The 15,602-nt window shown below is 43.0% G+C and overlaps 1 protein-coding gene across 3 annotated transcripts in view; it reads left to right on the forward strand.

Annotated features, from left to right (window-relative positions):
* Window positions 1-2,931: 2,931 nt before the first annotated feature.
* The window catches only part of MAP2K5 (mitogen-activated protein kinase kinase 5), a 266,485-nt gene continuing 253,814 nt past the window's right edge, over window positions 2,932-15,602 (forward strand). For 2 of the 3 annotated variants that reach the window (XM_059372347.1, XM_059372348.1), the window contains exons 1-2: window positions 2,932-4,344; window positions 10,706-10,754. In XM_059372347.1, coding sequence (XP_059228330.1) covers window positions 4,210-4,344; window positions 10,706-10,754 — 184 coding nt within the window. In that variant the 5' untranslated portion in view covers window positions 2,932-4,209. The remainder of the gene's footprint in view (window positions 4,345-10,705; window positions 10,755-15,602) is intronic. The other variant, XM_059372346.1, reaches the window with a different exon arrangement.

Raw genomic sequence — 15,602 nt, forward strand, 5'->3', positions numbered from 1 at the left:
AGGGGAATGGGAGAGAGAGAATCTTCAGCAGCCTCCACCCTCAGCACTGAGCCCAGGATGGGGCTTGATCTCATGCCTCTGAGATGATCTGAGCTGAAAGTAGGAGTGGGACGCTTAACTGACTGAGCCACCAAGGCGCTCCATGTCATATTCTTTTAAACCAAAATTGGCCCACAGTAGGCCCTGAAGGAGATAAGTGGAATTCTCAAGCAGAGGAGGGGATCAATATTTGCTATAAAATGTGTGGTTCATTCGAAGTCCGTAATGAGGGTCATGGTGGCAAAACAAAGGAGTAAGTGAGGTTTAAGACAGCAAAGAAATGCACACGGAAGGTGCATTCCTATTATGCAATTCACCTTGCCTTCAAAATACATTCATTCACTCAACAGATGTCATTAAAGTGCCTACTATGTGCCAGCTACTATTTTAAGTGCTAGGGACATGGCAGCGAATATAGACACACACAGTTCCCCTCCCTCATTACCTTATAATTTATGGAGAAGCAGACAAATGAGTGAAACCCGTGATATGTTAGATAGTGATCAGTGCTAGGATCTTGTATCTATGGGTGGAGTGGGTTTGGGGCTGGTTTGTAATCTCCACAGTATGTGCTAAAGGAAGGCTGCAGCTAGAAGGGGACATTTAGGTCGAGAACTACAGACTGCGCTCTTCTGGGGAGGGTGTCTATAGGCATTCAGAATGGTCCAGTGTTTGACATACTGTCACAGGCTGTCCTACAATACAGCGTCCTACAAAAGTAGGCTGTCCTGAACCCCTGGTAATAGAATCATTTACAACAAGGTTGGGAAAGCACCAAAATCCATGTAGCATATGCCCAAGCTGACTTCGAGGATTTCGTATTGTGACACCTAAAGTTCTCCTTGTCTAAAAGAGAAAAACATGTCAGCAGGGTCTATGGTGCTTCCCTGTCTGCTAAGAGTGTTCGAGAAAGGGTCAAGCTTGCTTTCCTTACCAAGGAGCAGAAAATCATTGTGAAAGTGTTGAAGGCACAAGCACAGAGTCAGCTAAATATTTTTTTTAAAAAAGCTGTTCTTGGTAATAAAACAACACCAAGATCAAAAAAGATGTGCAGAATGTGAGGCAGTGAGCCACCTGGATACCAGGGCTAAGAGCAATCCACGCAGGGGGACTGGCAAATGCAAAGGCCCTGAGGTGGAATGCCTGAGGTGTTCAAGGAACAGTGAGAAGGAGACTGGTATGAATGAGGGGAGTGGTAGGAGATGAGGTTTGAGGGTCCAGAAAGGGAGCAGAATGTGTAGGGACTTCAGTTTTTACCCTGCACAAGTTAGGAAGCCATCTAGAGAATTTTAACCAAAGGAGTGACTCGATCTAACCTGGGCAACTGGATTGAGAATAGAGTAGTGGCAAAGGTGGAAACAAAAGGTTAGCAGATATGTGCGATGCACGTTTGGACTGGGGTAGCAGCTGTGAAGTGGTAGGAAGCGGTCAGGTTAAGAATTCAAGATTGAGAGCAAGGTAAAGATGAAAGAAAACCTCTGTGATTTACAATAGCAAAATGTATTACCATCATTTAAAAAAATCACTTTACAAAAACAACCATAAATAACCTGCTTTAAAACTGGGCAAAGAGGGAACCCCAGGTGGTGCAGTTAAGTGTCCAACTCTTGGTTTTGGCTGGGGTCATGATCTCAGGGCTGTTTGACAGAGCCCTGTGCTGGGTTCTGTGCTCAGTACTCAGCATAGACTCTGCTTGAAATTCTCTCTCCCTTTCCCTCTGTCCCTCCTACTCATGATCTTTCTCTCTCAAACAAATAAATAATTTTTTTTTTTTTTTTAATGGGCAAAGAGGGGCACCTGGGTGGCTCAGTGGGTTAAGCCTCTGCCTTTGGCTCAGGTCATGATCTCAGGTTTCTGGGACTGAGCCCCGAATCTGGTTCTCTGCTCAGCAGGGAGCCTGCTTCCTCCTCTCTCTCTGCCTGCCTCTCTGTCTACTTGTGATCACTGTCTGTCAAATAAATAATTAAAAAATCTTTTTTAAAAAATGGGCAAATGAATTAAATAGATAGTTCCCCAAAGAAGATATATAAGTGGCCAACAGGCATATAAGAAGATGCTCAGCATCTCTAATGACTAGGGAAATGCACATTGAAACTCCAGGGAGATACCACCTAACATCCAAAAGGACAGCTAACATCAAAAATACAGAAAATAACAAGTGTTGGTGAAGACGTGGAGGTATTGGGACCTTCGTGCACTGCTGGTGGGAGTGTAAAATGGTGCAGTCATTGTGGAAAACAGTATGGTGGTTCCTTAAAACATTAAAAAGGGAATTACTATAGGACCAGCATTGACACTTCTGGGTATATACCTATCCAGAAAAATTCAAAGTACAAATTGAGTTGGTTTTCCCCCATAGTACTATGAATTAAAAAGCCGTTTAACAAATGATAGGTTCATAGAAAATCTCTAGTTTCATGGTCTATTTTCTCAAAGAACAGGAAATGAACTTTCAATGAAAGGTACAAGGGGGCCTTCCGCACACTGTTTACTTTTCAGGGGACTAAGGGCAATTACAGAATATCAGAATATCTGGAGCATCTGATTAAGTGAATTTCTACCTAAGTTATTAATCTACAATAACTCAAAAGAGATAATGTATCTCCTACACGTACTTTCAAGTTAATTATAAAAGAAAGGCAGAGAAAAATACGCACAACATTTTTGGTATTATACTGAAATTAATCAACATTTAAGTTATTTGTCCTCTCGAGTGAATAAACTATCTGAGTGTTAGGGGGAAAATGTCACTCCTCTTCCACTGAATTTATACAATTCAGCACCCAAAGTAAAGCGGCATGTGCACCTTCATTAGCCGATTACGGACCAACCTACAGGTTGCAATTTGTAAACAAACTTTTATTTAGGGACCATAGATCACCACAATTGTGCACTTTAAAATCTGAGAACAGGCATTTAAAAACAACCCAGGGTTATTGCTACTGCCTGAGATATCACCGATTGCTTAAACATTGCCACCGAGTTGAAAATACATGGACGAGACTATTTTCAGCAACCACTTATTAAGAGGACATGATGCCACTCCTGCAGCTGATCCCTGACAGTTTAACTCTTGGCGGATTTTTTTTTTTTTTTAACTGTTGCTTTTGTACAGAGAGCTGTTTGCTATTTCAGGGTAACTGTGGGGTTTAAAAGAAAGGAACTCATACACTCTGCTAATGTGAGAGTTAGACGACCTTCTGCATCTGCGGCGTGGAAGAAGGAAGAGAAAGAGAGAACCACTTTTTGAGTTCTTGCTGATTTGGTGCCATTAACGAGGGTCGGAAAAGGCAAGGAGCTTCACTCGATCTCCGGGGCCGGACACAAGACGACAGAAGTCTCCGCGTGGGGAAGCCCTGCGGACCCTCATCCTCCTCCCTGCACTTTGCGCGCACTCACTCCTCCGTCCAGCCCGCCGGGTCGTGGGGGCGGGGCTGGCCGGGATCTGCCCTCTTCCAACATGGCGCCGCGGGAGGCGGGTCCCTCCCGCCCGTTCCCGGGGTTCCGGTGCCGCGCGTTTTGGTTCCGGAGTAACAGTGCCCTCGCCGCGCCTTCCTGCTCCTCCTCCTCCTCCTGCCGCCGCCGCTACCGCCGCAGCAGGAACGTTCGGCCTGCGGCGGCCCGGGTTGAGCCCGTGCGCACGGCGCCCTCTGACTCGGGGTGGGGAACAGGACTCGCTCTCCCGTCCTCTGGCGGAAGGCCCTCCCTCAGCTCTCGCGTGCTCTGGGGGCCCTGGGGTTCCTTCCAAACAGCCCCCGACGGAGTCCCTTCCAGTCGGGGACCCTCCACTCTCCACTGAGGAGGAGTGGACACCTGCCGCTCTGCCTCCCTAAAACGGGGTCGTGCCCTCACACCCACACAGAGGGCAGAGAGCTTCACGATCCCGTTTCGCCCAGTTTTCCAATCCAGAACCTTCTGATCTCCGCTAGGTTCTAAGGGCCCCTGCCTCCTGCCCCGTCCACGCTCATAGGGAGGCAGCCCCCGACCCCAGACAGCCTGGGTCTGGCTCGGTCCCTGCGGGCTCCTTCCAGACCACTCCTTCTCTCTACTCCCCGGCCCACGACCCTCTGTGTTCTTTCCCTCGCTCCCCTTGTCACCTCTTGGAGCTCTTGCTTAATCTGGATCCAGTGGGTACCTCCTGCCCCAGGATGTGAGCCCCTGTAACCTGTAATGCTGTGGCTGGCCCTTGGCCCCTTCCATGCCATGGAGAACCAGGTGCTGGTGATTCGTATCAAGATTCCAAATAGTGGCGCGGTGGACTGGACAGTGCACTCCGGGCCGCAGTTACTCTTCAGGGATGTGCTGGTGAGTGGTAATCTCAGTCTTCAAATCCCATTGAGGAGGGCGCAGGGATTTGTGGGGGTAGATAGCGCCCTAACCACTGAATCTGAGTCTGGTGGCCCGAGCTAGTGAATTCAGGTGGGCATTGCTGGCCTCCTGTGAGGGCAGTTTTATTGCTTCAGCGACAGGCATTGATTAATTGCATGGACTGAAATCTGGCAATTGTGCTGGGCCCTGGGGAAATAGAGATGAATCAGATTGAACCCCTGCCCTCAAGGAGCTCAACAGCCTGGACTGGGACACACACACAGAAGCAACCAAGTGGATGCAGAAAGCTGAGTCTGGAAGTTTTTTCCCCAAGTGTTTCTCGGAATGTCCCTGGCCAGATTCCAGCCGTGCCTTTCTACTGAGTTCCCTGAACTTGGTGACTACTGGGGAAAGGGAAACTAGGCAGCTTGAATTTACCATGTTTCAGCAAACCTAAGGTGTCATTGGTTTTAAGATACTATTTTAGGTACCACTCAGAAAAAAAATACTGCCCGTTAAACGGACCCACTACACGTAAGAGAGTATTCGCCCAGTTTCAGAGATGCTAACATTGGGGGAAAGGATGTGTCTTGGAATCAATGCAGTATCATTACTCTTACACGATATTTGAATGGATTGCAAAGGAAGTCATGGGATGTGAGAACAGAGTGTAACCTTGGCAGTGGCCTTTTGAAACCTCTTACCTTTTTTGAGATAGTTACTGGGGAGTAGTTAGGCAGAATGGCTTTTCCTGTGTTGCTTGTGAGTGGGAGAGTCAGTACCACAACTCAGATTTCCTTACTTAGTAATTTTTTTCCACATGCTGCACTGCCATTTCTCATCTTTTAGCACACATTTGAGATAGCCAGAGTGCACTGTGCCCATTTTATATATTGAGTAATTGAGGCATGAAAAGCCGAACCTAACCCAGAAACATGTGGCAGGTACCAGATCTATGGTGCAGCTTACCTGCAAGGTAAGATGGGGTGGAGCAGAGGTTCCTGGGAGGAGGGAGATCTCTGATGTGATTTTTTTTTTTTTTCATAGTCATTGGTGACTCAATCAAAATTTGATTCCTGTCCCTACATTTTGAATTCTGGATTTCCTGACCACTGAGAACATCACAGATTTTCAGGTGTCTGGGCCAGGAGTCCCAAAGCTGGCATGAGCCAGCAACTTCCAGTTTTGTACACCAAATGTTGGCCTTCTCTTTGCTTCTGGAATTCACACACTCACATGTTTATAGATTTCCTCCCTTATGACAAGGCCCAAACTTTTTAGCATGGTCCTCTAGGCCCTCTAGGCCTACCTGGACCAGCTCCATCTCCACTACACTCCTGGGAGCATCACGTGCTCCAGGAACACAGATCTAACCTTGAGTTCGCCAAGGCTGTCTGCACTCCGCCCCTTTCTTCAGCTGGCCAACTCCTACCTGTCGTTCAGAGCCCAGCTTCACTTTTCCTCTACCTTACTCTTGGCTATGTGTCCATCCTCTGTGTTCGCACAGCTTTGTTCCAGCAAAGGTCACGGGTTTTGTCACAGTTTTGTCTATCTCTTCCACTAAAATGGTAAACTTCTGGAGGAGATGGATGTTTCTGTCTCCCCTCTGTTTCTGGAGCTTTTTAGCATCCCAAAATATTTGTTCAAATATTTCAAAGGGAGTGTCAAAGAAGATGCATGCAGTTATGGATTTGTGGGCCAGTCTACTAGGGTTTGAATCTAGAAACATGGGTTTAATTGCAGGCAGTCCCACTAACTAGCCAAGTCACTGTCTCTTTTAGCCTCAGTTTCCTTACTTGTAAAATAGGGACGATTCCTGTCCTCAAGACTTGGAAAGATTAAGTGAGATCGTGCCTGTGATTAGAAAGATGTGAGCTTTCTTTCACTTTCCTCTTTTGAAATAACAGAAGGTATTATTTAAAATAGAATGGTGCGGGGCACCTGGGTGGCTCAGTGCGTTAAAGCCTCTGCCTTCGGCTCGGCTCAGGTCATGATCCCGGAGTCCTGGGATCAAGCCCCTCACTGGGCTCTCTGCTCTGCGGGGATCCTGCTTCCCCCTTTCTTTCTGCCTGCCTCTTTGCCTACTTGTGATCTCTGTCTGTCAAATAAATAAGTAATCTTAAAAAAGAAAATAGAATGGTGCAATGTTTAAAAACCCAAACTCTGGGCCAAATTCCCTGGGTTTAAATTGCAAGCCTTACCAGACTCACCTGGGGCAAGTGTCTCAGTTCTTCATGTGTTAAAAAAAAAAAGTGGAGGGTGGAGGATAAAAATAGTGGCCATCTGACAGAGTAGAAGGACTACTGGAGTTGATATACATAAAGCACTTAGAACAATCTGGAATTTAGTAAGTGCTTTTATAAGTATTGTTGTTAAAATACAAGGGACAGGCTGGGTGGCTCAGTGGGTTGAGCCACTGCCTTCGGCTCGGGTCATGATCTCCGGGCCCTGGGATTGAGTCCCGCTTCGGGCTCCGTGCTCGGCGGGGTGTCTGCTTCCCCCTCTCTCTCTGTCTGCCTCTCTGCTTACTTGTGATCTCTGTCTGTCAAATAAATTAATAAAATCTTTAAAAATATATATATATAAGGGACAGGGCCTGAGTCTTTTGCTTCCCAAGCATCTCTCAATGATTCCTTGGCTCCAGGCTGACAGGCCTTAAAGTAAACTTTGCACAAACAGTCCCACCATCAGAGTGTCATGTGCATTCATGTGTGCGTGTGTGCAGGTAAGCCCAGGAGGAGCACGCTTTCTCAGGAAGGCTTGATGAAGGGCTCTAAGCAATGTTTGCTGTGCTCTCTCTTGTGCTCCTGAGAGCAGGCTCTGTGAACTGCGTGCCCAGATTCTGGTGGACACCGGTGATCTCTTCTCTAGGGTCATCTTATCTCTTCTTCAAGAAATGGGCAAAAAACCAACAGATATCTCAGCATCTTTGGCTTAGACCCTTAAAATTTAAAGCCCAGTGAAATCTGGAAGCATCCCCTTTATCTAATATAACGCTTCACTCCAGTTTTCAAATGAAGGAGCATGAACCCCAGAGGGGGAAAATGCTAAAGCCACACAGCTTGTTTTGGGCTGCACCAGCTACAGAAGCCAGAAGCAGCCCGTGGTCCCCGAGTCATTTGTACCTGAGCATGTTTTGGACGTGGGGTTGTGGTTGAGGGCTCTTGTCACAGCTCCATCAAGCAGCTGGGAGACCTTTGAGAAGTCACATCACTTCTCTGGGGCTTTGTCCTGCATCTGAATAATTAGGGGCTGGCTGCAGTGTGAAGTAGGCCTACTGGTCTCCAAGGGCAGAGACATTTGGTGATCTGTTTTTCAGCTTTCTGTGTTCTGTTTCTTGTAGAGACAGCCCCCAGTTTTGGTAAGATTGTGCAGGAGATCTCAACTAGGCAGTGGGAGGAGAGAATGATTTTCTAAATCCTCTTGCTGTTTGAACCCTGTCTCCTAAGTCCCAGTTCAGATTTCCCCTCATCTGTGAAATTTTTCTCTAAATTGAACCTTTGATTTTTTTCCTGCCTCCTGAGTTAGCAAATATTTGACTATTTATGTCTTTTGTTTGGCTCTTATTATACTGTGAGTGCCCTGTTTTGTTACTCTTTTAGGTTTGTCTTTATCTCTGTGACCACACCAGCATCTTCCTGAATCTTACTCTTCTGTAGCCTACAGTTTGTATGATCTTTTTAGTCCAGGCATGTTGTAGATGCTTAATTATATTTATGATCCATCACATAGTTGATGGATTTATTAAAAGCACAGAGAAGAAAAGGATCAAGAAATGATCACCATAGGGGCGCCTGGGTGGCTCAGTGGGTTAAGCCGCTGCCTTTGGCTCAGGTCATGATCTCAGGGTCCTGGGATCGAGTCCCACATTGGGTTCTCTGCTGGGCAGGGAACCTGCTTACTCCTCCCTCTCTCTGCCTGCTTATGATCTCTCTCTGTCAAATAAATAAATAAAACCTTAAAAAAAAAAAAGAAATGATCACCATTAAGATATTTAAACTTAAGTTTTCTTTTGAAAACTTCTTTAGGTAAATGTTATGTTGAGACTTAAGATGGGTTTTTTTGGCGGGGGGGGGGGGGGTTAAGTAACTTAAAATGTAACTGGAAAATATACATAAAATTTTGAAATGTGTCCTGCTTAGAAATGACCAGTAGGTATTACCTAATTTTGAAGCTTTTTAGCCCTTTGGCATCATAAGCCCCACTTTATTTGCTTTAATAAAACAAGGTGGTTGGTTGTGTTCACATGATTCTCATGATTCTCTCAAGCAAATTTGCTTTTTCTTTCTCCTTTTCCCCACATTAGGTGTAAAAGCTGTGGGGCTCCTTATTTATGTTGATGGGTAAAGGACACCATTGCTGCCAGGCGAGGTTTTCAGCTAGTTATTAGAAATTTGCTGTTCGATGGGCTCTGCTATTCATAAGTAGAAAGTATCCTGAATTAGTCTGCTGTTACTATGGCATTCACGTCTCCAGATTGAGATGATCAGAGTTCCCTTGAAGTAACCAGAGGTAACCTCAACTTGGAGCATAAGGGGTGGAGTCCCCCAGCTTGTTTTTAACGACACTACCAGCTAGCAAAGGCCCTCAGTAAATGCTGTGGAAGGAGGATGTAAGTGAATGAGTGACCGTCCACCAGTCCTTGGGTGCTGAAATTTAGGGTTTCGTTGTGAGGTAGGCTTTGTAACGTTCCAGTAATAGTGACTTGTTATATTTAACAGACACTCATGTAGCACTTCCCCTGTGCTAGACACTCTTCTAAGCATTTATAGATATGGACTCATTTAGTCCGTGAGGTATGTACAATCACAATCTCAGTTTACACAGAAGAAAAGGGAGGCACAGAGAGACTCAGTCAGTCTGTTAGTGAATGGCAGAGCCACGGTCCAGCCACTTTGGCTCTGGTCCACATACTCAAGCTTTATGCTAGCTGCCTGTAATCTTTATCCCATACTTGCTCTACAGTTTCCATTTACTCATCAATAAATACTTTCTACCTATAAGTGTGCAGACTCTCTTTAACACTAATATTTTTTAGAAATACTTCCTCAGAGTTGATGTTTCATTGGCTAAGACTAGAGGCAGAAGGAAAAAAAATTCATCTCCTTTGGCTCTAATGAGCGAGGACTGCCTCAGATAGTTCTCTTTGATCAATTTTATATGCACAGATTTATTTTTCAGGGAAAAAAAAGGCACCGTAGAGGCGAGGCTATTATGCAAATTTCCACTGCAGCAAAAGCTTCTGAAGAACTGCCTTTAGAAGGAAGTTGCGGCTGCCACTCTGCTCAGTGCCCCGCTTGGAAGGGCTGTGGGCTCCCTGCTGAGAACTACTGCAGGCGGCTTTGTCAGCCAGCTGCCTGGTGCCAGTTCCTGGCAGAGCCCAGGAGGGACGTTGTGGCAGGGCTTCCCAAGAGCGGTGAGGTTTGCTGACCATTGGGGTTAGGCTGGACGTAATGGAGGGTCACTTTTCCCAGAACTGGCTATTTCTTGAAGATGTTCCATGCCTCTTTAACTAAGCTGTCTCTGTAGACTGATTTTCAAGATTGCAGCTTTATGCGTTCATTTAAACATTGACATCAGATTATGTACCTTAGACAAAATATTTTTGTAGACTAGATTCATTCTATTCCGGTGTCATTAAATGTATGTTTTCCAGTGCGTAAGAGTATAGGTTGATAAAAATTGTTTGTATCACATGTGGCGTTATAGGTTAATATCATCATTGGAATAATACATCACGGAAACTTATTTTTCTTAATTCTTTGCACAATGAATACGAGGTGAGAGGTTGCTAGTTACATATCAGAAACTACATTTGTTGTCTACAGTGCGCTACTTTAACATGTTTATTATTTAAGTTAATTCTTGCATTACCCCTGTGAGTATTACTAGACCTATATTGGAAGATAATCAAATAGAGACTCAGAGAGGTTAAGTTATTTGTTAGCAGTCACACAGCTAGTTGAGTACAGAGCTGAGATTCAAACCCAGGCTAGTCTGACTCCTAAACACCTTTCTATTGGTAGTATATTCCACAGCTTTCCAAGAACAAACTGTGTGTGCACAGTTTTAAATGCACAAATAGTGTGTATACGCTGTAGAATCAAGCGTGAAAGATTATGATATTAATACAGAGTAGATTTGGTAAAGAACTGCCTCCCCCCAACCCACCCTTAAATAGAGATGTAAACTCTGGGCTTATATTGCTGGGCTAAGTGTGATTGTGAACTAATGTTTTTATAGTTTATGCCAACATTTCAAAAATCTTTTTCAGGTTCTCATATTTCCTCTAGGATTTGCCACATGTTAGCAATAAAGAAGATGGCTAATTGTGTTTCTTTATTCTTTCTTTGTTTAGGATGTGATAGGCCAGGTTCTGCCTGAAGCAACAACCACAGCATTTGAATGTAAGTCTGGCTCGTATACTTTCTTGACTGTTTCTTTCTGCAGTAATTTTTCAAAGGGTTTATGGGTTGCATGACTTTAGAAACTGACAAAAACCGATTATTTATGATCATCATATGGTACATTTAAATATTTATAAATTAATGCAAGTTTAATGATGATACTGAACTGAGTAATATTTTCTTATTTAATCATATCTTGGGTGTGCATATTTCTATAATATAGCTTTAATTACCAACATGACCTTTATCTGCTCTTGCTCCTCACTGTAATAATATTGTGGGATAAAATGAAACATGTAAACTACCTGTAGGCCAGTGATTCTTGATTAAGATTGTAATCCATTGCTGCTTTAAAACAGCAACAGAATAGAGCTTTTAGGTGAGCATTGCTTGGAATGATTCTGTTTCAGTGGGGCTTGGCCTGGCTGGTAAATGATGACAGGAGCCCTTCAGATCTTGAATCCCTCTACCTTACTACCCAGCCCTGCCCCACAGTTGGCTTGGAGGATTGGGAAGGGCAGGGTGGATTAAAAAACTAGTTTTGACATGAGCCAGGTCATTGCAGGGGGTGTTAGATTCTGGGGTGTTAGATGAGAGTTTAGTTCATGGAAAGGGGCTAGATGTGAAACTGCTGAAACCAAGGTTTTGCTCATGGAAAGGGGCTCTGGTGTAGAGAGGATTTTTAGCTGTGGTTCCCATCTTTTCTTTTGAAAGTGAGGGCCACTTCTCCGTGAGAAGATGTATGATTTCTCCATATTATGGCATACCCTTCAAACAAACTATCCTTGTGCAATTTTTAAAAAATTAAAAAAAAGATTTTATTTATTTATTTGACAGACAGAAATCACAAGTAGGCAGAGAGGCAGGCAGAGAGAGAGGAGGAAGCAGGCTCCCTGCTGAGCAGAGAGCCTGATGCAGGGCTCGATCCCAGGACCCTGGAATCATGACCCAAGCCGAAGGCAGAGGCTTAACTCATTGAGCCACCTAGGCGCCCCTGTGCGATTATTTTTAATAGGAGAAAATTAGAGGAAAGCTAAATGCCTAGAATAGTGGATTAATAAGTTACCCATTATCTGAGGCAGCAACCAACTGAACAGCAGCTAAAGAGAATGAGTTAGGATTTTATGCATTGGCCTGAAAAAATTTCCACGATATTTTGTTGAATAAACAAATAGTATGTTATGGTATGAGCCCATTTGGTAAAATAGCTAATCCCTCCACCTCCCTGCTTCTTGTCTGTATTGAGAGACAAGGATCTGAAGAGCGTCCGCCCACAGTGCCTTGCAGTGGTTTCCCCTGGAGCGTGGACTTGAGGGTTAGAATGGGGAATGGTTGGCTAAATGAGCACACTTTTTCCTTTCTGTATTTCTTTATTATTTGAATATTTTCAACCATCATTCCGTGTATTTAAAAGTCACTTGTGTAGAACTCTTAAAATAATCAGTATTTTATTAACCACCCTGGACTCTATTTACTGTTGAAAAATGGTACATGTATCTGAAGTCCATATTAGTGTTGCAAGCTTTTCAGACCCTTTTTAATAAGCTCTGGTGGCGCCAAGGGTTTCATGGACAGGCTGATAGTAAACATCTGTCCCTGTTGCCAGGTGCTGTGCTAAGAACATTCCATGGTTATCTCATTTAATTTAACCTTCACAAGATCCCCATGAAGTACTTTGAAGGACTAGTTTTTTTTTTTTTTTTTCAATTTAGTTTTATTTTATTTAAATTAAGTTAGTTAACATATAGAGTCTTACTAGTTTTAGAGATAAAGTTCAGTGATTTGTCAGTTGTATGGAACACCCAGTGCTCATTCCATCCAGTGCCCTCCTTCATGCCTGTCACCCAGTTATCCCGTTCCCCTGCCTCCCTCCTCTCCAGCAGCCCTCAGTTTATTTCCTGTGATTAAGAGGCTCATATTGTTATTAGCTCCATTTTAGTTGAGGAAAAGGCATCTCCACTAAGTAGCTTGCTCACATGTTGAGTGGTGAGGTGAACTTTCTCATGTGGACTCCAGAGCATATATACACTCTCAGCCACTTTTGATACTTGTTCTGTGTGTTGTAATCTTTCTTGAAGTCACTTACTCTGATTGTTCATAAGTGTAGCAGAAAAGAAGTGTGTTAAGTATGGTTTACATGACTTATGGGTTTATATGACTTGGAAGTTTACATGGCTTATGGAACAACTCTTGAAAAAATAAAGCTTTAATCAAAGAAATATTTAGGGTAATATAATTAATACTTAAAAGTATATTTAACATTAAGAAAAAAAATATTTAGATTTCTACGTTTAAGTTCTTAGAGATGTTGCTCCTTCTTTACTGAAAGGAGGGTAACAGCTCTGTACCCGTCTGTGTCTTGACCAGTTCTAGGCAAAAACAAAACCCCAAAACATAGATAAAATAGTAACTGTCCTTTGTTTCTTTAGCCTAGGTTAAAATCCTGGCCTGGCTCTTTTCATGATTGCTCTAGGATGACCTTGTGTTCTGACCCAAAGATCTGAACTAATAAGTGGACTCTATGTAGAGGAAATACTTGGAAAGATAGTTTGTAGGCTGATTTGCTGACATTTTGGAGCTATGTCAGTGGTGTATAGCTATGATGGAACAACTCCCAGATAAATAAAACTTTGACCAAAGATGTCTTTATGGTAATATGTTTAATATTGTAAAGTGTATGTAACACAAGTTGATTTCTTTTGCAAGAAATGGTATTGTATATAGTGATGAATTAAGCAACAAGAGAAACGGTGTTGTCAAATTTACCAAGGAAATGAGTTGATAAGTGGAAAGGAGTGGGGGAAGGTAATCCTACAGATTCTTCATTTCTGAGAAGTGCCGTCTATTGGCTTAGTCTCTGACCCCACCCAGATGGGGTTAATCTCTCCCCACCTTTGCTAGAGCAGGTAACCCATTGGGCCCACCTTCCCATGAGCTGTGTTCGTATTTTCCTTCCTGACTAGATTTTGAATGACTTGACAGGTACCATGTTTTATTTCACTCTTGTTCTTAGTGCTTAGCTTAGTGCCTTGTGGGAACTCCCTTGTTGAATAAAATGGAATGTTGTGTGTCCATATTCAGATGATAATTTTAAAATTAATGTGACCTAAAGCCAAGTAAATCATTTGCTGTTTTTGGATTATTTGTGCTGTTGCCTAGGCAAGGGATATAAATTGGTGGTGGACCAGTCAGGCCCCAAATTCAGATTCCCACACTTGACTAGGCCCTCTGACCTAAGGGGGCAGGGGATCTACAGTCACTCTCTTCTTTCCTGTTTCTGTTCCTGGGGATAGTGTTTTTGAGGGGAGTTAGGCTGGAAGAGGGGAGGCAGACCCATTTGTGCTGAATTTACCTCTTAGACCGATGGCCCTAAACCTTTTTCATCTTAGCCCTTTTAGGCCGTTTTGCCTTATAATTAGAGTGCAAATAACAATACTTTCCAATGTCTAGTGTTTGATTTCTTTTTTAATTAAGAAGATATAGATGATTTAAAAAAAGTGTTTAAACAGTGTAAAAATGAAAGGAAAACTAAAAGTCCCCATTTCCCCAGTTCACCATTTAACACTTTCTTCCTTTTCCTTATAAAGTTTTCTCTAGATGTAACACACACTATACGGCAACTAATTTCCCCTACCCCCACTTAGGGTGTCTATAGGACCTCTTTCAAACATCAACGTGCGCAAATCAAATTCAGTCTTTCAGATGACTACATTATGCCTAATTTTATGGCTGTGGCTTAATTTATTTGACCAACTGATAGACCAATCTTAAGTTGTTAGCAGTTTTTTAGTATTAGAAAAAATGCTGCAGTCAATGGTATTGCCTTATATCTTTCCACATTGTAGAAATATATTTGTAGGATCAATTCCCAGGAGTTGGAACTACTGAGACAAAGAGTACCCCTGTTTTACATTTTAATAGCTATTACCATGTTGCTCTCTAAGGGTAGAACCAATTTACAGTCCCACCAACAATGTTTGAGAATGCCCATTTCTCCCTACCCTCCCCAAATCTGGGTATATTTTTTATGAGCGAACTTCCTAGTCAATGTCAGTTTGAAGGGCAGAGGAGATTACTATGGTGTTGTTTTATTTTGTATCAGTTATAAGTGAGCTTCAGTATCTTTTCACTGCTCTTTCAGTCATACGTATTTCATTTCTGTGAACCATTTTGTCACCTTTGCCCATTTTTCTTATAGATTGTAGGTTTTGAATTGGTTTAAGGGCTTTCCAATATTGAGAAAATTGGGGCTTTGTCTTACATGTTAGAGCTATTTTTGTCTATTTACTGCTTTCTTTTCAACTTGCTTTGGTCTTTTCCCCGTCTTCTTTTTTTTCCACGGAGAAGGTTGAAGTTTTTACATGGTCAGATTTTTCATATTGCCCTTTGTGATATCTGCATTTATGTCATTCTTAGGAAGATCTTCCGCATTCCAGATATTGAAAAAACATTCATCCGTATTCTTTTTTGCTGTACTTTAATAGGGTTAAGCACACACATATTAGCTATGTATATAAAAACATACATTCATATGTGTATTAATGTGGGTTTTTTCCCCCTGAAAAGAGCCTGCATTTTTAATACAAATGTCCAAAGATTTTACATTTTTGTATCATCTCCAGTCTGTTTTGATGAAAGGAGGAGTCAGGTGGGGAATCCAACTTTATTCAAGCACTTAGACAGCTGACTCCATACCAGTTATTGAATAATTTGTCTTTTCCCAGATGTGAGAACACTCCTGAGACAAAGCTAAATTCCATTATCATAAAAGGCCTGTATGTTTGCATGTGTGGGCCCTACATATGCTGTAGGAGCTTGACATTCATATAGGCCCAGAGAGCCCTGCTG

This window comes from Mustela nigripes, chromosome 13 (genome assembly GCF_022355385.1).
Source record: "Mustela nigripes isolate SB6536 chromosome 13, MUSNIG.SB6536, whole genome shotgun sequence".
In the NCBI taxonomy this organism is placed as follows: Eukaryota; Metazoa; Chordata; class Mammalia; order Carnivora; family Mustelidae; genus Mustela; species Mustela nigripes.